This window comes from Stenella coeruleoalba, assembly GCF_951394435.1.
Source record: "Stenella coeruleoalba genome assembly, chromosome: 8".
NCBI lineage: Eukaryota > Metazoa > Chordata > Mammalia > Artiodactyla > Delphinidae > Stenella > Stenella coeruleoalba.
Genome location: NC_137154.1, coordinates 94198522 through 94221440, shown reverse-complemented (window position 1 = coordinate 94221440; position 22919 = coordinate 94198522). Strand labels below are relative to the sequence as shown.

Genomic DNA, 22919 nt, shown 5'->3' with positions numbered 1-22919 from the left:
CTGGAAATAAGGTTGGAGGAATTAGCCTTGAAGCTGTGGGGCCTTTTCCACAGATGCGATGATGGAAGAGAAGTTTGAAAGTGGAAATTCTGAAATCTGTGAAGTAGAAGGCAAGGTCATCTGAGTGTGAGGGTTAAGTGGGAGGGTGGGAGAAAATCTAAGGAAAGAAGTTAAAGTTTGGAGTAGCTGTGGAAGTTAAGGACACACAGAAGGGTTGTTCGTCACACCACTCTAAAGTTTGTGTCATTTTTCTCCAACAGTAGCCTGTAGCTGGGATATTGGAGCAGAGGGAAATGGTTGGGTTAATCTGGGCTGAGGTTTTGCATAGCAGAGGTACAGAAACAAGGGGCAAGAAAGGGGAACTTGATAGTGAATGATTAAAGTGAAAGACCTGGGGTTTAGGCCAGATGAAGAAAAGTGAAGCCAAAAGTGAACTGCTTAGGAAGAAACATGCCCTGAGACTCATCTGAAGATAACTCCAGGGTCCAAAAGCCTGGTAAGGCAGGTTAGGTCAGCCAGGCCACACATTTGATACGACCTTAAAAAAAAAGTAAAGTTCAGAGCCCTCTAAGTTTTCAGAGGGATTTCTGGAACTGCCACTAGCTTTTGATACTGTAATAAAGCAGTGATAACAAAGGTTAAGTCAGATGTTCATTTATTAAATACAAGCTTTGAACAAACACCCCCAGGCAAGTATGACAAGAAGTAACCTTCCTGGAATGTTCCAAAATACAGTTACGTTGATCAAGTTTTATTTCAATCAAACTTTTTGTCGTTTTGTTCTTCATTTTCTTTGTTTCTAGGTTCTTTTTCTTTTCCAAGCAGTTAGAGCATGTGCATTATTTCCTCACATGACATCAACAGTGCAGCATCAGCCTCTGGCTTGTAAAGGCACCCAGTAGACTTATGCTCTGTGCAATGGCTGCTTAGTAACCAGCATCAAATAAAGTAATGAAGCTTTTGTAGAGTGTGATACCAAATAGCAACTGGCACCTTCACCTGCACCATTAAAAAACCTTCGACATTTCTTTCAGTTTTCACATATCCATTAAAAACTATATTAAAAACAAACAAACCCAGATTGCTTGATAAAACCTACTTAATTTTCCAAGTTTAGTATTACCCTCTTAGTAAGCAATACTAGAGCTGATTAGAGTCTTCACTTTCCTATCATACGCTAGCAAAGCCAACACATAAAACTAGGTATGTCAGAAAGTCTGCTCTGATAGATTTAGAGCTTGCTGAGTTCCAGAAAACACAAGCCCTCTTTAAGCTTCTGAGTGCACATACGCACCATGTTGTACCACGATCATAATTTTTTAGTCGCATTTTTGGGATGTCTTAAATTACTTCAAGGAAAGGAAAAAGGCACAGAGGACACTTGGTTTCCTTACCAATAGTGGCCTTAAGCTACGCACTTGCCTTTGTGATGTTTATAGATATTCAGCAGCATTAATGGTGCCATAGCCATTCATAAAAAGTTTCAGGAAAAGAGATTTTTAAAAAACAAAAACAAAAACAAAAAACCTTGCCAGAAAAGGCTTACAATCTGAAGACTTAATACAGAAGTAGAATACAGACACAGATACAAGAGGCAGCATAGAGGTTGTTAACTAGAAAGCTGCTGGGAACAGCTGCCTTCTGAGGTTTTGTGCCCGTTTTTTCCTCCAATTTTCTCCTATAAAACTCTGGTCTTTTCCCCACTTCTTTTAAAAATGAAAATATCCTTCTACATTGGGTTTGGAAGATAAATGCAAATAAATTGAAGCTTATTTTATACAGCTCATTCTCAGAGAAGTAAAGGAGGATAATAAATATGAAAAGAAGCTCATTTTAAGAAAATAAACACATCCTGTCAACCCATGCCTTAAAGACCCAGGGAGCATACTGAATTACTATCTTACATTCTGGCATTTGCGAGAGTCCTAGACTGCCTTTTTCATTTATAAGCACAGCAACAGGCAACATCTACTTTATATCTAGTGTGGGATGCCCTCTGACTTGAGGGTTTCCAGCTGATACCATCAAAAACACATCAAGGACTGCTTATAACAACTTGTGTTGGATTACCGTAAAACTACCATCTTATTTGAAAGAGGCCGTGGTTAACAATAATATCCTCTAAATGAAGCAATGACCCCTGTTTCTAGATCATACCACTTTTCTTGTTAGTTATATTTTTGGGCTTAGAGGGATAGTGATATAGACAGTCCATAGGGGAATGTGCCTCACTCAGCATGTTAAGCTGCACAACTGAGTAGGGAACTCAAGCTCAACCTGTAAAAGTGGGGCCCATCCATCTACTAACTACATAGGCCTAAGTGGGTATTTAAAATGGTTTGTGGACAAGGTTGTGCTCAAATTCCTGCTCTGGTAATTGATGACCTAAGGCTGAGTTAGAAGCAGCTCTTAGAAGTCAGGTCTTAAGCCCAGACAAACGTTAACTATATACATTTTACAGTCTCAGAATTTTGTCTAGAATAATGTTAGTAAACATGGCCACACACTGCATACATCTTACCATGGAAGAGACAATATAAATTGGTACTCTGTTTACACTAGACCAATATAAAAATGTACATGGTGTGTGTATGTAGGTGTGTATATATATATATATATATATATATATACACTGAGATATACTGCTGATATTAGTGCCTTAAAATGACATTTTTCATAGTTACAATATTTGTTGCCTAACTTTTCTACTCAAGCCTAATCCTTGATTTCCAGCAGATGAAAAGGGCCCAACAACCTTCTTTTTTCACCTCAGAATTTTCTGAATAAAGTGTCAAAACTGCAAATTTGTTCTACCAATCCTCCTAAAAATATTATAGGGCTAAATTTTCTGTGGTAATGACAACTCCATGGGGGAGTGTTTGGCCTCCAAGATATCTTTGAGTTACAATGTAACACAAAACTAAGAGCTACCAACTGAAGTTGCATAAGATTCCTTTTTTTCATGTCATCTTTCATCTTATTCAAAAATCTACTCAAACATCAAGGTATCTGCTTTTATACAAAATGTTATTCTGTAACATTGCAGAGCTGTAACAAGGAAAAGGGCTGAAGTCTGGGTCATAAAGTCTAGTAAATACCTTGATAACACAGGACTTTCTGATATCAGCTGTCAATACGTGACATCATATACTTAAAAGCAGTGCTCACCAAAGATGTCTGAGCAGTTCTTGGAAGAGAAATAGTAGGGTGGCAGGAGGTTTTAGTAGTTGAAGTTAATGTAATTTAAGGTAAGAAAAGGAAGAAGAACGAACAGGAAGAGATATAACAAAGGGTAAAAATTAGTGATGATTTCCAAACATGGTGATGCTATAAGTATAATTTCCTGCAAGCCAGGAGCACTGTAAAGTTCTTAGGAATTTTAATTATCATAATTTGAGAAAGAGCAGTTCTCTAATTTAGTAAAGGGTGAAGAATAAAAAAGAAAGCAAGGAAAAGGAAAGGAACAGAACCAGAAAGAGAGAAACCACAAACAATTGTTTATCTACACTCTGGGGTTGGTTTTTGGTTTGTTTAGGTCACAGTATTTATTCAAGTTGCTCCTTTTGTTGTTGTTTCCTCTCTGCAAGCCACCGTTGGATTTTTTCTTTTAGTTCTGTGTTTGGCCGGATCTGGTCCATGGTGAGGGGACTACGGTTAAAGGGATCTGTTTGGTCACTGAGACAAAGAGAAGAAGAGAAATGGGGTTATTTCCGTAAGTTCTAACATCTTCAGCCAAAAAGAGAATACCTAGGCATCCCACCTTGAGACTGAAGCTAGAGTGTATTATGATTCTGAATCAAGTGCTGACTTGAGGTTAGAAAGAATGGGATGACAGAGAGTGATTTGGGAGGTTTTTTTTTTTTTGTTTTTTGTTTTTGCAGATTTTTTAGCTACTTTGTCTCTCCGCTTAACAAACTTTATCTCAACATTGCTCTTCAGATGGTATTTGATTCCATTTCCCCAAGACAGAGACCCTGTAACAATCATGTCGGCATAAAGAGCTGTTTGTAGTTTTAGTGACAGACTCTTGAAACAGTATAAGGTGTTAAGGGATAAAGCTTTGTAGGCTGACACTCGATTTAGCTAGCTGATTGCTCTTCAAATAAATGCAGATTATGGCTTCCTCATAGGTAAAATGATATACCTTCTCTCTGTACTCTCAAGCCACGATAAAAATATAAACTCTCACTGACACTTTGGAAAAGACATACTACCCAGCACAGCATCATGCATATAGCGAGTGCTTAATACCAAATACCATCAGGTAGAACATCCTTTTTTCCAATATTTAAAAAACATTATTTCCGTAGATCTGGGTCAACTTATATAACTTCATTTTAAATAGGCAGAGTTTCTCAGTACCCATTTCTTTCTAATGCTGCACTTAGAGTAGGCAGGCTGGGGAAAACTTGTAGTCACCATGGCTGAGTGCAACAGCTGCAACAGAATGTGGGTAAACCCATACGATGAGTGTAAAACCTGAATTTTTTTTTTCAATCTGTCTTTTATATTTTTACAACTAAAGTAAAATTAAGACAATGTCAAGTCAACTTATACTCCAGGTTGACTTTTTTTTTTTTTTTTTGCGGCACGCGGGCCTCTCACTGTTGTGGCCTCTCCCGTTGCGGAGCACAGGCTCCGGACGCGCAGGCTCAGCGGCCATGGCTCACGGGCCCAGCCGCCCCGCAGCATGTGGGATCTTCCCGGACCGGGGCATGAACCCGTGTCCCCTGCATCGGCAGGCAGACTCTCAACCACTATGCCACCAGGGAAGCCCAAGGTTGACATATTTTATAATTGATAGAAATTATTTCCTTGAGGAAGGAAGAGGTAAAGTTAGCTCCAGCATTTCTCAACAGGTGTCTTGTTTTGGATGTTGAAATCCTTAACAATCAAGTGATATACTTCTACCAAAATGCCTCCTCAACACAATACGTTAATAAATCAACAATGTGGAGTACCTATTGGGTGCACTGTACTGGGAGAAAAAGATGATAGCAGACAAATGTACACCTGCACTCTTGAGGCTGCTTTTGGGGGCTGGCTTACCTGAGCAAATGTCTGGCAATGGTGGATCTATCCACAGTGACTCTGGAAGACGGCAGCACCACAGGGTCAGACATCAGTGTGCTCATGATGGGATCCAGAAACTCATCACAGGCATCTGCATAGGTCTCCTCTTCCTGTTGCTGGAGGTCTGCTAGAGACTGAGCACAAATACCGGGCAGTTACGGGGAAATCACAGAAGCAGCTGAACTCAAAATGCTCAATGACTATACCTTAACCGTCAAGGGTTATTGTTAGTAACCTTTATGGCGACAGTAACAATTCTCAGCTTTATGTTCTAAACAAGCCAATATGGATACTATAGGAGCAAATTTAACATTCAGCCCCAACTCTGAATCTTCAGTTTGGCTCAGCTGCTAGCAGCCATGACCAGAAATGGATCTAAATGTTAACAGGGGAAAAAAACCACACCACACTCAACATCCATCCTTCTGACAACAACCCGGCTGTAAGGGGTGGGGGTTGGAGGGGGTTATTATTTGTATAATTACAGAGTTACCCATGCAGTCTGTGTATGAAAAGCAGTTTCCGGTTTTAGGAACAAACAGGTATGGGAATTTAAAAGTGGCTTCAACATCTGCTTGAACTTTAGTTCCTCAGCGATCCATCTGCCTAAGCTCTAGGCAAAGATGAAGCCCAATTCAATAAATAACTCAATGAAGGGAAGACTGTTATCAATTAGGAAGGTTTTCCATTAGACTCCGTGCCATAATTTTTCCTTCTTCATAAATGCAAATGCAGCTGCTCCAACGAAAGGGATTAGCTGAGTACAATACAGTATTTTAATCTTTAAAATGTATGGCCATTCCTATATAAGCCAACTACCAACTACAAATAGAGAGAACAGAGAAAAATCAATTAAAATCAATGACTAAAAGCTACTAATCTTGAATTGTATTCTAAAAAGTTCTGTATAAATATCGTAGATTTTCAAGTCTATTGGTAACACTGTACAGAGAAGTTTTCATAAAAACGGCCTATTAAAAATCTGTAAATTCTTTTTAGTAGAAGCTTCTTAAATTATTTTTCTGTTCTCACCCTCATATTGAAAAGAGTAGTACTATTAAAGAATATGGTAGTTTTAGCTATTGACTAATCAGGAAGAATCAGCTATTTATATTTTCTCAATGCAATACTCTTTACCCCCCTCAAATCGGGTAAAAAAGCAGAACGGCTGAGTTGACATAGTTTTTATTGAACATGTTAATAAGCAAATTATCCTCCTCCTTACCTTGATTCTCTCCGCTAAGTTGCTGAAAGCCACAATCATATTCCCAGGCTTATTTATTTTCTTCAGGACTCGGACTGTCTGTGCAAAGAGAGTTGGGGAATAGGAACGTCCATCCTTGGGCACAGTGGCACAGAAATTCTCCTCATCCCTAGAAGGTCAGCATCAGAAAGAAACTGAGCATCAGAGGATAGGTCAAAGAGGGCAATAACGGATGGGTTGAGGAACAAAGTTCCCCATCACTTATATACCATGAATGTTCTTTTGATATAGAATGATTTCTTCTAATTTTTAGGAAGGAAGTCTTATGAACTATCCCATGACTTTAAAAATATACTGCTTTTCCAAACAATGGATCAGTAAAGTTTATCTTTGCACAGATCAAGGCAGAATGTTGGAAATTCCAAATAACGTCCCACAGGTCGTACAAAATCTCATTATTTAAAACTATAGAAGATTCCGTCATCAGCCAACTAGAAACAAACCATTTCCTTTCTATTTCCACATAATTACCAGCTAGTCATTCCATTGTCAAAACCCCCAGTTAAAACACGAGCAAGGCCTCTGGCCTGCCCAATTAAATCTCAGGTACCCAAGATTTAAGTAGATGGTGCAGATATCTGAAACGAGCTGCTGGGGTTTGAAGTCAAATTCACTGAAGTCCTTGACTTTTAAGGCCCCCATCTTGGGGCCAACCAGGTGCTGCAGGAAGTAGTTCAACATGGAGATGATGCGCTCAGCCAGGAAAGGATGCACAAAGAGGGATTTGATCTCTGGAAAAAAAGCCAAAGTCTGTGAAAACTCAATCCATTAGCAATCTTCAACTTACAATGTCTTAGAGTTTTACTTGGAGACCTCTGGGGACTGCTATTTTTTAAAATACATTTTCATTGCAGTAATATTAGAAAATATTAGACAAGGAACAGCAAACAAACAAAATATAAAAACTACTACTCAGATGTAAACACTGTTAACATTTTGCTAATATATCCTTCTAGTTTTCCTGTCCATATTTACATACATATACATTTATAAAACAAAATGATTATCATGTTGTACATATTCTGTAACTTACTTTTTTCATTAATGATATCGTAAATACCTTACCATTTCAGTAAATATAGGTTCCTGTGCTGTCCAACATGGTAGCCACTGGCTACATGTGACTATTTAAATTAATTAAAATTAAGTAAAAAATTCAGTTTTTCAGATACACTACGCACATTTCAAGTGTTCAATGGCCACATGTGGCTAGTATCTATAGTATTGGACAGTCTAGATTTATAGAACATGTCCATCAAATAAAGTTCTATAGGATAGTGATGATTCCTACCTTTTATTTATTTATTTTTTTTTTGCGGTACGTGGGCCTCTCACTGTTGTGGCCTCTCCCGTTGCGGAGCACAGGCTCCGGACACACAGGCTCAGCGGCCATGGCTCACGGGCTCAGCCGCTCCACGGCATGTGGGATCCTCCCGGACCGGGGCACGAACCCACATCCCCTGCATCGGCAGGCAGACTCTCAACCACTGTGCCACCAGGGAAGCCCCTATATATACTTTTTAATACTTTTTTTTCCTGCTTATTTTCAGAGTACCTATCATTAAATCTTTCTAAACTCTCCACCAGAAATGTAAAACTCTCAAAAATAGTTTTTGGAGATGTTCTTTCTGGAAGCTTCCATTCCTCACTCCAATCTGGACTCCTTGTTTTATAGGCCTATGGTGTGGTGGTCATACAAGCTACCTCTATCATCAGCCTGGGAACTTCCTTTGCATCTCTCTTACAGGATTCCACTTTCCTCCTTCATTTTGATGGAGTATATTTATCCTTTTGTAGCTTCTCAAAAAAGGGTACACCAGAAGTAAATCTGATACCTTCATGTCTGAAGATGTCCTTACATTTTACCCTCAAACAGGGTAAAATGGTTTGGTGGGCAATAAGATTCTAGGCTGAAAAGATATTTTCCATCAGGACTGTGTTCCAGCTTCAAACGTCAGTGCTGTGAAATTCAAAGATGTTTAAACCATTGTACATGACCTGATCTTTCTCTGGAACCTTTTAGGTACCCTGATTTTCTGAAATGCCACAATGATATACCTTAGTGTGGGGGTTTAACAATTCCCTGCACTGGGTACTTGGTGGCTCCTTTTAATTTAGACTTAGTTTTGGGGAATTTGGGGGGTATTATTTCTTTGATAACGTCCTTTCATTTTTCTCTTTTGATACTTCCTAGATTGATCCTTTATTTTCTTGTTTTCTCTTCTAATTTCTATCTCTTTTTCTGTTCTACTTTCATGGAAGAGTTCCTTGAATTTATCTTCTAACCCTTCTACTGACTTTTCAAAATTTCTGAAGTTACATTTTCAATATCCAAGAGCTCCTTCTTGTTCTTTGCATAATCCCTTGTGTTGCCTCTTTGTTTCTGTTTTATGTATGCTGTATCTTCTCTCATACCTCTGAGTTTATAAAGATATTTTAAAGCAGCAGTCCCCAACATTTTTGGCACTAGGGACCAGTTTAGTGTAAGACAATTTTTCCACGGACCGGGGGTGGGGGTGGGGTGATGGTTCAGGTGGTAATGCGAGTGATGGGGAGCAATGGGGAGAGGCAGATGACGCTTCACTCACTCGCCCGCCGCTCACCTCCTGCTGTGCGGCCCTGTTCCTAACAGGCTGTGGACCGATACTGGTCCGCGGCCTGGGGGTTGGGGACCCCTGTTTCAAAGAGTTTTCATCTATTATCTGTGTTTCACATTACAGGATTTCCTCAAATGTCTGGTGATCCTTGGTTGTCATTTCATATATAATCAATATAAAAATTATTAATGAAAGGTTTTACTTTGTTTTTAAATACCAAGTCCTGCAGTGTGTATTTTCTACTTATATCACATCTCAATTCCGACTAGCCAAAGTTTAAATGCTTGAGAGCCACATGTGGCGAGTGACTACTGAACTGGACAGTGCAGCTCTAGAGGGAGTAGAGATAAATATCTCTGTTTGATCTACCACATTTAACCAGATTCAAGAATATTTTTTTCAGGTAACACAAACACCCCCAGCTATACTGATATGGGTAAGTTGTGTCCTCAAGAAAAATGATACTAACTTATGCTTTCTGGCAGCTGTGTGAGGATGACCATTTCCTCATTCCCATGTCAAGAATGGACAACATCATTCTTTTTGAAGCTTTTCTAGTGATTCAGTTCCTCTCAGACTGTGGAGGAGGATACTGTCACCAGAGTCTCAGTGGGCTGATCCCTCAAATGAAGCAGATCTTAACCACTGCATGTTTTGGGAAAGCAGTGTGTTGTATCCTTACCTGATGTCAGAAAGGCAAGGGTACCAATTGTTTCATTGGACATGATGTTATGGAAACGTGCCAGCTGTCCAAACATCTGTAGGCCAGCCTCCTTCTCTCGGCGGGCTTCTGGAGTCAGACTGTCCCATTCACCTCGGTCCTTCTCAATTTGTTGAATTTTTATCTTGCTCAAATACTATAGAAACCAGAGGTGGAAGATATCAGAGAACAAAGTGTATTGAAGGGAAGATGATATTTAAGAGGTCCTATTTAAAATCTAGTCTACTAAGCTGGGAAAACCACAGATTACCTAAGAGACATGAGGCTTTATTTCTCAGCACAGGGCTGAAGTTTAAAAAGAAACTGTGGGGAGATTTCCCTGGCGGTCCAGTGGCTAAGACTCCATGCTCCCAAAGCAGGGGACATGGGTTCGATCCCTGGTCGGGGAACTAAGAATCCTGCATGCCACAAGGCACAGACTTAAAAAAAAAAAAAAAAAAAGATGAAAAAAAGACAAAAAAAGATAAAAAAGAAATTGTGGGAAAAATTGTTTCAGCCTGGGTAGACTTATGGGTAATTCCCCTGGAAATATTATAGTCTATGAAATAGAAACGAGGATAAATAGTATATGAAATATTGGTAAAAGCAAACAGGCTACAGGGAAAAAAAAGATGAAAGATGGGAAACTGCTTATCAAAAAACAAAGCTCTATCACATATGCAAAATGTCTGGAAGGAGAACCATAAATATTTAAAACCCTCTGCCTCTCACCACTCTTGCTGTTGTAGCAAGCATGTTAAACTTACAGTCCCATGAAAACGCCGTCTGTGTCATTCTGTCACATAACTGTTCCTTAGAAACGTCTATTTATTACAGGACTTGTTTTCTAAGGCAACAGATCTAAAATCTTCAAGTATGGGATTATGAACAAAGCAGGAACATTTGCTCACAAATTAAATACAAGTTACTGGGAGATTGCTAATCAATACGAGGAGTGTGTGGGTTATCCAACAGGCTACCCTCATGATTTACCTGCTTTGTCTCCCTTTGGGTCACTGCCCTATCTTACACCTGTCGCAGATAAGGGAAGTTTTTATAGCAGCAATAAGCAGCTCCACAAGGGAGGGTTAAGCTGAAGGAACTGAGAGACCCCCAGGTGTATACTTTGTAAAACTCATGTTTCAGATATAGCTAAAGATTTGGGAGGCAGTGGACAGATGAAGAGTACTGATGACTTGGAGTCTTTATGTGAAAAAATAACCCAAACCAGAGATTTTTTTCCAAATAGTGGTATAAAAGTCAGAATCTTTTAGGAAAGAGGGCTAAGAATCATTGCCTTGGTCAGTCACTGTTACTGATGTCTAGGGATGGAAGAAAGCTGAAAGTCACTAACTGAACGAAGATCCTCTGATTTCTTTCTGTAGTGCTAGACTGATTAGTTCTGCCAGGGTACCTTAGTTTGGCCTTTCACACTTTCTTTTCCACTGTCTGCCAGAATATCATCCTAGCTCATAAGGCCCTTGGTCTTGGTCTCTAATGGAACAATACCTATCAAACTCTACAAGGGCAAGGTTGGTGGTACATTACTACTTGCAAATTTTTGGTGTCCAAGACTGGTACTAGGGGATTGCTAGCATAAGGATTGCTCTATTATGGCTAAGAGGTAAAAAGTATGTATGATGGTATAAGGGCAGTTAAATCTGTTTGTTTGTTTGTTTTTTTTACCTGTATGGCTTCATCCAAAAGGAAGATGGCATCGTTCATTAGCAGGTTAAGAAAGCGGAGGAAAAGTGGGGGATTCATGGCTTCTAAATTCTTAGAGGCATAGTCAGCCAAATCCTGTAAGTCCAGCCCAAGAAAAAAACATTTTAGTACTGAATCACAACCCATTGGGGCTTATGTGGAGCAAAACTCAGATAACTCAATTTTGGTTTCACCAAAAACATTCTCACCTTAATGCTCTCTCGATAGGTATCTGTTCCCCACATGTACCTGAGGATGGGATACATGGGGCGGCGGTAATTAAACTTCTGCTCAAACTGATGGGGGTCTCCTGGAGTAAGGCAAGAGCAAAACATCAACAAAGGTGGTGCTATCAGAGAAAAGGCAAGGGCTTATGTTTATGTGTAGCCATTTTATAAAAATTCTGAATGTGTCAAGGCTACCGGCAAGACCTGCCGCGGGAGTTTATGAAGGCCTAGAGTCATAATCAAGTGTTTGTTTATCTCCTTACCGACAGAACAAGAGGGGGACATATAAACGATACAGTACTCAGAAAAGGACAAGGACTGAGCTGCAAAATAAAAGCCAAGGGAAACAAATGCTTCCACATCCAAACGTAGACTACTTATCAGACTTTGAATGAGGCCTCTGAGCTGGCCATTGTGGCAGTGCCAGCCACGTGCAGGATGGGCTACTAAAAAGTAATCCCCACATTCTTCATGGATAACATCCCAACTGTGTGGCTAACTGGTTCTTGATTACTCTGAAAAATCAGGCCAGGAGCTAAAAATCTGAGGCTTATACTGCTTTTGACATGCCACAGGTACCACCAGAGCTCTACAGGTTGGGTCATATAATAAGGGAGGGGCATGGGATTTGGAGTCAGGAGACTTAGGTTTTCCTTCTGGCTCCACTTAATGCAAGTCTCTTACTCTTTCTCAACTCCCACTTCCTCAGAAAATAAAACAGGAATTATAATACACCCTCTAATATTACAACCAGAGGGTCATAGTGGCTGTATAATGAGATAACTGCAATGATTTATTGTGCAACTTCTTATATATTATAAAGATTTACATACACTGCCTCAACCATCACTTCAACCCCTTTTACAAATGAGGAAACTAAGTCTCAGAGGTAAGCAAGTAACAAAGTCAAAATTCAAATATGGAAAAACAGTCAGTAAAGTGTTAAATGTCTCTTTAATGTTAATTGTATTTATCACTGGCTGGTAGGACATCCCCTTTAAAAGGGGTCTTAAGTAACTGATCTTGTTTACTGGTTGAGAGGGGGTACTGTTTACTCAGACATAGCATCTCAGGGTTACAGCTCAAAAGGGCATGAGAGAAAGGGAATGTTGCCTGCTGTTATTCTTAATCTAACAATGAAACTGTATGAGAGTTAGACCGTCTGGATAAGACAAAAGAATATCTCAATCAGCACACTGTCTCATTATCCACCATTCTGTAATTTTGAGGCAGAGAAAAATAAAGACCTGGGGTTTTAACTGGACAGCCTAATTTATTTGAGTATGATTCTATCAAAAATTATAGTAAAGTTGTTAACAGTATGCATTTTTCTTTTTTAAGGTGAGAGAGACCTGATTCTACCACTTAATTGTATGACATAAACAAATAATTTAATCTTTTTGAGCATCCATGTCTTCATAGGTAAATGGGGATAATAGAGTAAAACTTTCCAGATGGTGACAGATTAAGGAAACAATGTGAAAAAAGCACTTAGCATCAAGGGTAGCACATGGTAGGTATTCAATAAATAATGGCTTATGATTATTTTCCTGACATTTAAAAACTGATCAGCGATCAGTTTCTTGGTTCTAGACTGCTTTACCTGTAAACTCAATGTCCACAAAGACCTTGATTAGAGCTTCTGCAAGGTGCGATGCATAGGGAAAGTTGCAGAACACACGTTTCCGGTGGAACACACTGGATACCAAGGGATTTGGGGTCTGATCCATGTGGGGCATCACTGCTTCCAACACCTCAGCGAGTTTGGCCCTTAGGTGGGGATTCTTCATCCTATGAATAGGGCAGAAATCAAACTGAGCAGGCAGAAAATTTAACTCCCAAATTTATAACTATTCTCTCCATACGAGGAGTCAAAACATCACATATCATCTGTACAGAGAATTACAGGAGAAAACACGACTCCACAGTTTTAAGTCGGTCAATTTCTGGGGGATATGCAGAGTGTACCATTCAGCTCTTTAAGATCACAGCTTACCAATTACGAGGATGAGTACTTAAGTTTCTATTTAATGCTCTGCCATTCTGTTTACTTCACTATAACAATGCACGACTTACTATTTACTATTCTCTGACAGCTTCATCTGGGATAAACTTGCCTTTCCAAGCTTTCTGAGGCTAAGGGCCAGGATATAATTATTCCACGTTACTTATAATGCATACCATGTGCGCCTAATACTTGTTGACTTATGATTTTTCATTAGGTCTGCTCAGTTCAGTGAAGGACTGGCTTCTACCTATGTCTCACTGACACGGCTCAGGGGATTGTGGATCTCTTCTTTGTGCAGCAAATTCTCACTTACATACATACTGTTCCCTTTGGCCTACCACAAAAAATCAGAGAAGCAACTCTACAGGTCAATGAGCATCTTCCTTTGGGAAGGAGGACTAGAAGCTATGAATGCTAAGACTTGAGATCAGAGAGCATTTACCCAAGTTTACTGCTCATCCAACTCAGAATTTTAAGAGCAAACTTTGTTATCATACATTAGAAGATCATTAGCACCTGGCAAGGTCTCTGGCATTAAGGTAACTATTTTAACCAGGGACTAGCAGTGAAATTCCCATCAGGTACCTTATATGCAGGTTCAAATTCTCTGTGGGCAAAGTCCTTTGTTTATTATGCCTCTCAAGTGTGGGATTTTGGGCTACCCATAAGGATAGTCAGGTGATTCATTAATGTTAACACAACTTCTGAAGGCAACCCCTTATGATTCAGGCTTGTTTATTTCTTGGTTTAGAAGTCTTCTGAATGTTTTGCAGCTCTAAACTGTGACAGAGCCACGCTTTCAGCACTTCACCTTTCTATGCTTCCAGTGAAAATGGTGATAAAATGAAGGACATGTTCCAGGGAATCTGCTGATGTCTCCAAGATGTCATCGGCAAAGCGGCGGAGAAAAATGAGGAAATCACCCAAGTTATCTGCAAAAAATTCTGAGAAAGAAAATATTCACTGGAATTAGCCAAACATCTGACTCTTTGTATTATGCAATATTTAAATTCCTCCCTTTTACTCTACTTAGTGAAGGTTAAAAAAACCCCAAATGTCTTGTAGGTACTAGAAATGACGATAAATTAATACAGAATCTCCTTTGAATGTAAGTCAATTTTTATTTTTATCCAAGTAAACAGAATAGTAGAGACATAAAATGTTAACACACCAGTGCAGTTTAAGAAAGTATACTGATAGACATATACTTCCACACTCAAGGTTAACAGTGTGTTAAAATAACCCTTTAGATGAAAAAGAATCTTGAATAGAAATGAATACATTAGATGACTATGGTCTTCACTCTCTGGGGTCCTCCACTGGTCTTTGCCTTCTAGTATTTATGCCCTTGTATATCTCCTCCTACACTATTCCACGGTAGAAGACACACTATGGGGCACATAGAAGTGATGGCATGTCATTTCCATAATTAGGTTATAGAAGCCTACAGCTTCCATTTTGGTTCCCTGCTCTGAGGGAAGCCACCTGCCATACCATTAGCAGTACTAAGGAGAGTCCTGTGTGGCCTGGAAAAGAAGCCAGTAAGCAACTGAGGTTTGCCACAACCACACGACTAGGCTTGTAAGCAGATCCTCCAGCTCTGATCGAGCCTTCAGATTCCCATGGCACTGGTGGACAGTCTGGCTGCAACCTCACGAAGGACCAGAGTCAGAACCATGCAGCTAAGCTACTCCTGGATCACTGACCCGTGGAAACTGTGTGTGATAATGTCTGTTGTGTTAAGTTGCTATGTTTTGGGGTAATTTGTGACTCAACAATAGATGACCAGTACAGTGATCAAGAACATGTAACTTGATTTTGATGGACAGTTTCTGCCGGCCCCTCACCAACATACATACACACACACTCTCACTTCTGGGTTAACCAAGAGGAGACGATTTTTTTTTTCCTAAAGAATAGCACAGTGGGGTGGGTTAGACAAATAAATTTGTAAGTTGAATGACAAACAACAGTAATGATAGAAACTAACAGCTCTGAAAACCCTGACTGCACTTCGTCCTTTGAAGACTATTTTCTTATCTGCACAGCAGTGGCGACACAATGCTGAGGAACAAGCTATCAGTTCCCCCAGGCTTCAGCCAACAGACATTACCTACAAGTTTGAGTTGTTTCTCCAAAAACAGCTGAATGATAACTAAGGAAGGATATTTTGAGGATTAAACTTCCAACGTGACCCAGTTAAACTTAAGATGGCTATAAATAGGAAGCTCCCAAGGGAGAGCCTGCTTACCTGGCACGTAAGCCAAAGAACTGTAGCCATCTGGCAAAGGAAAAGTTAGCTCTATCGGCTGTGAGCCTTCATTGCCTATGGCCAGTTGAACTAGGAGGACAGCCATGGACACCTGCAAATTTAGGCAGTTTTGCAGCATTTGCGGCTCAGTCATGGCAGTCTTAGTAGAAAGATAGATGGTCATCAGTCGTTCAAACTGCTCACGGAGGTTGTCAGCAGCTGGGCTAGAACTTTGCTGAGCATCCCGCCAGGCTACCTGCAGCCGATGCAGATTTTGGTTGATTTTTACCATCTGATCATGCAACCTGCCCCCAAGAAAGCAGAAAAGACTGGGTCAGGAGGCTCATATAGGGACAGTTGAGTACAGACCATTTTTTTAAAAAAAAATTTTAACATCTTTATTGGAGTATAATTGCTTTACAACGTTGTGTTAATTTCTGCTGTATAGCAAAGTGAATCAGCTATACGTATACATATATCCCCATAACCCCTCCCTCTTGCACCTCCCTCCCATCCTTCCTTACAGACCATTTTTGAAAACCAAATCCTCACTTATTTATTCTATTATTCCCTTTTAGGATGTAGGGAGCTGCAGTTGTGATGACACAGAAAGCAATCACAAAAGTTACTGACAGGACAGAGGTGGGAGCATAGCACCGGGAAAATGTTACCAAGTATTCAAGAATTGAATCTAATTACATAGATTAGTTGTCTTCGGCTGAAATGCACCATCCATAGAATGGCTCGGTTGAGCAGGGTGTAGATTGGGCTTTTATTATGTACAATATATAACGATCAGGCAAAGTACAAGAAGCCCAGCAGGGTAGTTTGACACCACACAAGTGCAATGATTGTACCTGGATGTGGTTATATGGACAGTCTTTCCATGGTTAGTAGAGAACTAAAGCTGGTGAGAAAGGAGTCTAGATTACTAATGACCACATATCAACCAGTAGCCACCTATGATGCAGCCTAAGAGCAGCTTCCAGTCCTCTGATGCTCAATATAAAATTAAATGATTCTTCACAAAGGGTCAGCCAAATGTTCTCTAATGAAAGGAAGACCCATAATTCAATGTTATAGATAGTTGTGTCTATGTGTACAGTCCAAAGTCATTCTTGGCCTTGTGGATAACGTCTAGGGTTAGCTAGCCAATACTGGGAAACTAGATGACGTTCATTTTTGTGTTTAAATCTAGGTGGTTGAACAGGTTAAACACATGCTAAATTGTTATCTATTGTCTCACTTAAAATGTCAATGATAGGGATAGAAAATGCCTCTAATAAAGATATAATTTCATTTTTCCAAAAATCTGCTGAGTTTTGAAAAATGCTGTGTCCGTTTAAGTATCCTGAAAAGGCATTAAAAACTGCTGTCCTCAATATGCCTTCCTATAGACTGTGAGTGAGTAGCTATTTGCTCCCCTTATTTATACTTGTCACAGTCAGCTAAATCAGAGGGAAAAAAAAATCATAGAATAACATACGGTTAGCCAGAACCAGACAATTTTTGGAAGTCATACACTTTAGCTCTCAAATCTTCACACTTCCAGAATCCTCCTTATCTTTGATACATAGATTTTTATGTTCCTACTGATCTTATTGAAATACCTTATAAACATTTAATTTTGTCAATTTTGTCTCTAAACCATAGAATAAAGCTTTCTCTTTTTTCATCAGGAGTAATAAGTAATGAAAATTCAAGAGCAGAATGTGAAATGTTAAATGAAAACAATTCCACTTTAGCAGATGACAAAAGGAAGATAGTGATTTAAAAATTTGCAAGTTTAGAGAAAAATACTAGGTGTATCTTTAATTTTAAAAAGTTTAACAGGTCAAAAATTAAAAATAAATTCAAGTTATATGGATAAAGCCACTTCATGTAGACACAAATAAATGCATATAATGCCCTTTTCCTACTAGATCCTAATGTCAGCCTTCAGAATAAAGTGAGATTGTTATCTGTAAGACGCACTTTCAACCTTCTGGTTATCAACACAACCAAGCAGTTCTTTCCTAATGACATCAGAGGAGTTACCTGTGAAATCCCAAGTACAAGGTGTACTCTGTCAGGACAAGGTTTTCTGTTACAAGGTTGTAGTTCTGGGGAAACTTTGGCTCCTGTACAGCTGGGATCAAACAGGTTTCTTTGTCCAAACCTCAAAGAAATTAAAAGGAAGAGTAAATGGCTTGCCACAGACATCTATCTTGGCTCCAGTGTCCCCTTATTCTAGTTCAACTTCCATCCTGCTATTAGTGAATTAAGTAATATCTTCTTAAAAACACATCTTCTCACATTCCTAATCTCTTGTCTAAAAATGTAATTTGGCTTCTCAGTCTATAGAAATGCAGTTAAATCTCTTTAGCTTGATCATGAAATCACCAACAATTAAAAGGAATGATAGCACTGTAGATTTTTCCAGGGGATAGATAATGGATCATTTGTATCTATTCTGTGCTTTTCTGTATTTAAGATTATTTGATTTTGAGCATGTTACTTTTATAATTAGAAGAGTTATACAACTGGGAGGAAATACATCAAGATTGAGCGATTCATTTTGAGTGGTAGAATTAAGAGTGATTTATCTTCTTCTTTTCACTTCTCTGTATTATTTGAGTTTTCCCCAATATTCTTCCTCCCTAGGCTAATATTTCCTGCCAATTCCCATACCCCTTCCCCCATCTACCCCTTGTTCCAGCCACATTGAGCTTCTCACTGTTCCTTAGTTAAGACATTTCACAGCTGTGTACCTTCATACTTGTTTTTCCCTCTATATAAAGGGCCTCCTTTGCTCCTTTGCTTGATAAACCCAGCTCATTTTTCAGGACTCAGCTACGGAGACCTCCAGCTTCTGTAGAATTAATCATTTACTCCCTCCTCTGTGCTCCTGTAGATTAGCCCTAGACCATATTATGATCATCTGTTAACATATCTGCCTTCCTGTGGAGACTTTGAGTTCAAAAAGGACAGGGAATGTACTTTATTCATTTTCATAATGAATGAATGAATGAGCGAATATCCAAGTCTGCCAAATTCAGAGAGAAGGTCTCATTAAAGGACAACATCTAAAAAATAACAGTTTTAAAAAGCTTGCCTTTTTAAAACTCATAATAGCTTTTCTTTTTGCCTCATCTTCTTTGAGAAAGAGGGACCTCTGTGAAAAAGGATATAGAAGTGAATGGCTTAGATGTTACGCACACAGTTTTGAGAAGACCAGCTCCCCCTTACCTCTCATGTGTACATTTTTTATTTTTCGTTCTTCATCATTCAACTCCTTCAGGGCACAGTAAGTGGGATTAAAGGTGAGGAGCCGAGAGGATCTGGGTTTGCAAAATGGCTGGCATAACTTCAGGAGAGCAGCACCCAAATTCAGAAAGAAGGCATCCGAGGCATACATTTGGAAGAAGATTTCTGGCATCTGATTGGCCCAAATCTTGGTGCGGCCTGCATTTGCATGCAAACAGTTTCCAAGCCAGGACAAGATACAGTGTTTGGTTTCTGGAGAGAGCTGGAGTAAGTTCTTCAACATCTGGTAGATCTTTTCATGGAACCGAGCCATGAACTGTTTAACCAGAAAACACAACCACAGAACATTCCAGTTTCACAATCCTAATATTTGTTACTCTCAAATCTTAGCCACTGGCAATTTCCAAAAATACATGAATCCTAATCTTCTCCCTCACTTTCCCTGTGCCTTACGCCACCATTTCTGATTAAAAAAAAAATTTTTTTTTTTTCTGGGAACTTTTAAGAGATTTCCTGATGAGCTGCCAAACTGCAGGTAGCATTCACATAGCTTTAGAGTAGGGGATGGTAAACTTTTTCTGCAGAGGGCCAGATGATAAATATTTTTGGCTTTGCATGCCATATGGTCTCTGTAGCAACTATTCAACTCTACCACTGTGGCATGAAATCAAGCCATGAACAATACATATACACATGGGCATGGCTGGGTTCAATAAAACTATTTACAAAAATGGGCGGCAGGCTGGATTTGGCCACTGGTATAATTTGCCAACCCCTGCTTTAGAAAGTTGTGATGATGGGAGATTTAAACTGCCCCCAATTCAACCACTTATTGTCATATGTTGGCCAGACTTCTACCATAATTTATGCTAAGCCCAAAAAGAGAGGACATAAGCAGAAGGAGGAAAAGGAAAATAATTTGGCTTTTAAGCTGGAGTTCAGTCAGAAGATTTTAGGAGCTAAAGTTATAAGAAATAGCTTGGTGAGAAAAATGAGGATTGAGAGCAGGTAGCTGTGCTACAGCACAGGGCAAAGAAGAGCAGCAGCTCACTCTTAAACCACACAAAGGTTTGTGCTCTGCTCTTAGCGCCTGCTAAAAAGAGGGCCATTTCTGTACATGATTATGGTAGACAGCCAACCAGATTGATCTGCTTTCCCAAAGAGGCTCAGGCAGCCTTATCTGCATCTGCTTTCTGAGGAAACGATACTTAATCTAAGACCAGGGGGCCGGGATACACCGGTTAACAGCTCCACCTGGTGAATGTTGGCCTCTTGTACTTTGATCTCCTGGGGACTGGAACGAGATGGATTCAGGAAGTAGCCATGATTTTCTACTACACCCGGAGTCTTTAATAAGCAGGAGATATTCAGGATTACTCCCAGCAAGGTCTTCTGGTACATCTGCCCATTACTAGGATCCTTGGGCTGAATGTATTCTACAAAAACCTGTAGGAAAAGACATGATGAGATAAATGATGGGATGATGTCTGTATGATGTATGTATGATGAGATATGTCTGTATGATGAGATAAATGATGGGATGAGAGGGCCTCAAAGAATTAAGATTATACAACCAATGTATCTTTCTCTTATTCCATAGGTAATATTACACTGCCCTCAGGATAGGGAAGCATAGAGTATTAAGCTTCCAACTCAACTGAATATATATGAGCTTTCAGACCTACCTTTGCCATATCCTTTTGCCTAGTGAAATACAGAAGAATGTCCAGATACGCGTACAACAGGATCTGGCAGAGTTCTAGATCTTTTATTCGGCCCAATAAAATATCAAACACTGGAATCATGACTTCTGGAAATGTTCGAACTTCCTCATCCAGTATCAAGGCTTCGATGACCTCATCCAGAAACTCAGCTACACCTTCAAAATCTGACAGAAGACAAGAGAGAGAGGAGGCCATAAGAATTTTTAGACGCCTTTACACACAGCTCTTTACTCTTCTGATACTTTTGATAATTCTATTGGTATTCAACCTCAAAGGTCAAGGTGTGAGCTCTCTTCCTTAATTTACGCTGGAACCATAGTGGCTCTGAGGCTTTCTAATACAATTAGAGGAATGTTACACTTGGAAATCAAATGTAGAAGCTCACGGATGTTGCTTATGTACTCACGGCCTCCTAGGATGGCTTCCAACATCAAATCTACCAGTTGCTCGTGGATGTTTTGGTCAACATAGATCTCGGGGGTGAGGAGAACTGTTCGGGTATTGGACACAGTGAGGTTCCTGCACTGCACTGCAAAGGGTAGCAGGTTCTCTGGAACTTTGGTAATCTGGAAACAGCAATGAAGAGAGGGAAGAGTCTAGCTCTGTGATCTGGCACAAGGACAGATATAGCAAATAGAAGGGAAAAGACATTGTGTCCCAAAACAGTAGTGCTTTCCTGTGGATGCTTGAAAAGCCATGAGAGTTCATTCTTTGGTTTAAGGAATCACCTGTTAGAAATTCTAATGCTGGAAGTGATCAAGCTTAATCTACTGTTATATATACCTTAGTGGAAATGAATTTATCAGACCTTTTTTTAATAAGGGTGTGATATATTAAGACGTTTGTAGAGAGAATAACAGGAGGCACTTGTTAATTGGGGAAAGGGGTAGACCCCAAGCCACAGAAAGGAGAGACTAAAACTTTAGAAGATAAACTAACAGTGCCTCTGATATCCAGTTCCAGATATAATATGATGTATATAAATTGATATAATAGACACTGATCTTGGGACTTCCCAGGTGGTCCAGTGGTTAAGACTCTGTGCTTCCACTGCAGGGGGTGTGGGTTCGATCCTTGGTTGGGGAAGATCCCGCATGCTGCACAGCACAGCCAAAAAAAAAAAAAAAGACATTGATCCAACTCTCTGGCTTATGTGTTAAAGTCATACCCAAGAGGACAATAGAGTACCCAATACGGGTTATTCTTTTACCTCTTCCTTGGCTCTTTGGAAACAGGAATAAAGGTAACAAAAAATGTGCCTCTCCCCTGCATCTCGATCAGCAGAGAGATTCAACGTTGTAGAAGAGGTCATGTTAATCAAGTGGTTGCCTGGATCTTGAAGTAATAAGCGAGTGAAGACGGCCTATTAAGAAAAACAAATAAACAAAAATACTAAATCATTGCAAAGTTAATTTATTTTTAAATTTTTTTGATGTATTTTTTATTGAAGTATAGTTGATTTACAATGTTGTGTTAGTTTCAAGTGTTCAGCAAAGTGATTCAGTTACACACACATATATAGCTATTCTTTTTCAGATTCTTTTCCATTATAGGTTATTATAAGACATTGAATATAGTTCCCTGTGCTATATAGTTGGTCCCTGTTGTTTATCTATTTTATATGTAGCAGTGTGTATCTCTTAATCCCAAACTCCTAATTTATCTCCCCTGACCACTGCGAAGTTTATTTTACAACATCAAGATAAAAAAGATAATTTTGACACAGGTTATTATAAGAATCACAGAACGTAGAACAAATGGGGAAAAAAGGGCTCAGTGTATCATTACTTTAGAAAATATTACATAGACAAATTTAATCGTTTATGTAGTTATCCTAAGGCAAGCTTAAGTGTCTAGCATAGCCCCTGGCACAGAGTAAGCATTAAAAGAATATTTGTTGAATGGTGTGGAGAATTGGAGATTAAACTCATATGTGAAATCTACTACTCTGCATCATTGCTGACCTCACTCAGACTTATATAAACACAGTTTAAATGTACTGGGTTGGCCAAAAAGTTCGTTTGGGTTTTCCCACACCACTGTCCAGAAAAACCCGAATAAACTTTTTGGCCAACCCAATTATGAAGTTAAACTACAAGTTGTCAGGTCTTCCCTATCAAACTTT

The 22919-nt window shown here is 39.4% G+C and overlaps 1 protein-coding gene across 1 annotated transcript in view; it reads right to left on the bottom strand.

The window, feature by feature from the left end:
* Positions 1-2584: 2584 nt before the first annotated feature.
* The window catches only part of UBE4A (ubiquitination factor E4A), a 32416-nt gene continuing 12081 nt past the window's right edge, over positions 2585-22919 (bottom strand). Inside the window, exons 5-20 of the mRNA XM_079929224.1 lie at positions 22005-22157; positions 21201-21360; positions 20756-20958; positions 20325-20516; positions 19053-19386; positions 17862-17982; positions 15825-16129; positions 14385-14517; positions 13169-13356; positions 11548-11648; positions 11321-11434; positions 9617-9791; positions 6888-7068; positions 6299-6446; positions 5050-5207; positions 2585-3675 (exon numbers count right to left, since the gene is read on the bottom strand). Of these exons, the coding sequence (XP_079785350.1) occupies positions 3546-3675; positions 5050-5207; positions 6299-6446; positions 6888-7068; positions 9617-9791; positions 11321-11434; positions 11548-11648; positions 13169-13356; positions 14385-14517; positions 15825-16129; positions 17862-17982; positions 19053-19386; positions 20325-20516; positions 20756-20958; positions 21201-21360; positions 22005-22157 (2796 nt within the window). The 3' untranslated portion in view covers positions 2585-3545. The remainder of the gene's footprint in view (positions 3676-5049; positions 5208-6298; positions 6447-6887; positions 7069-9616; positions 9792-11320; positions 11435-11547; positions 11649-13168; positions 13357-14384; positions 14518-15824; positions 16130-17861; positions 17983-19052; positions 19387-20324; positions 20517-20755; positions 20959-21200; positions 21361-22004; positions 22158-22919) is intronic.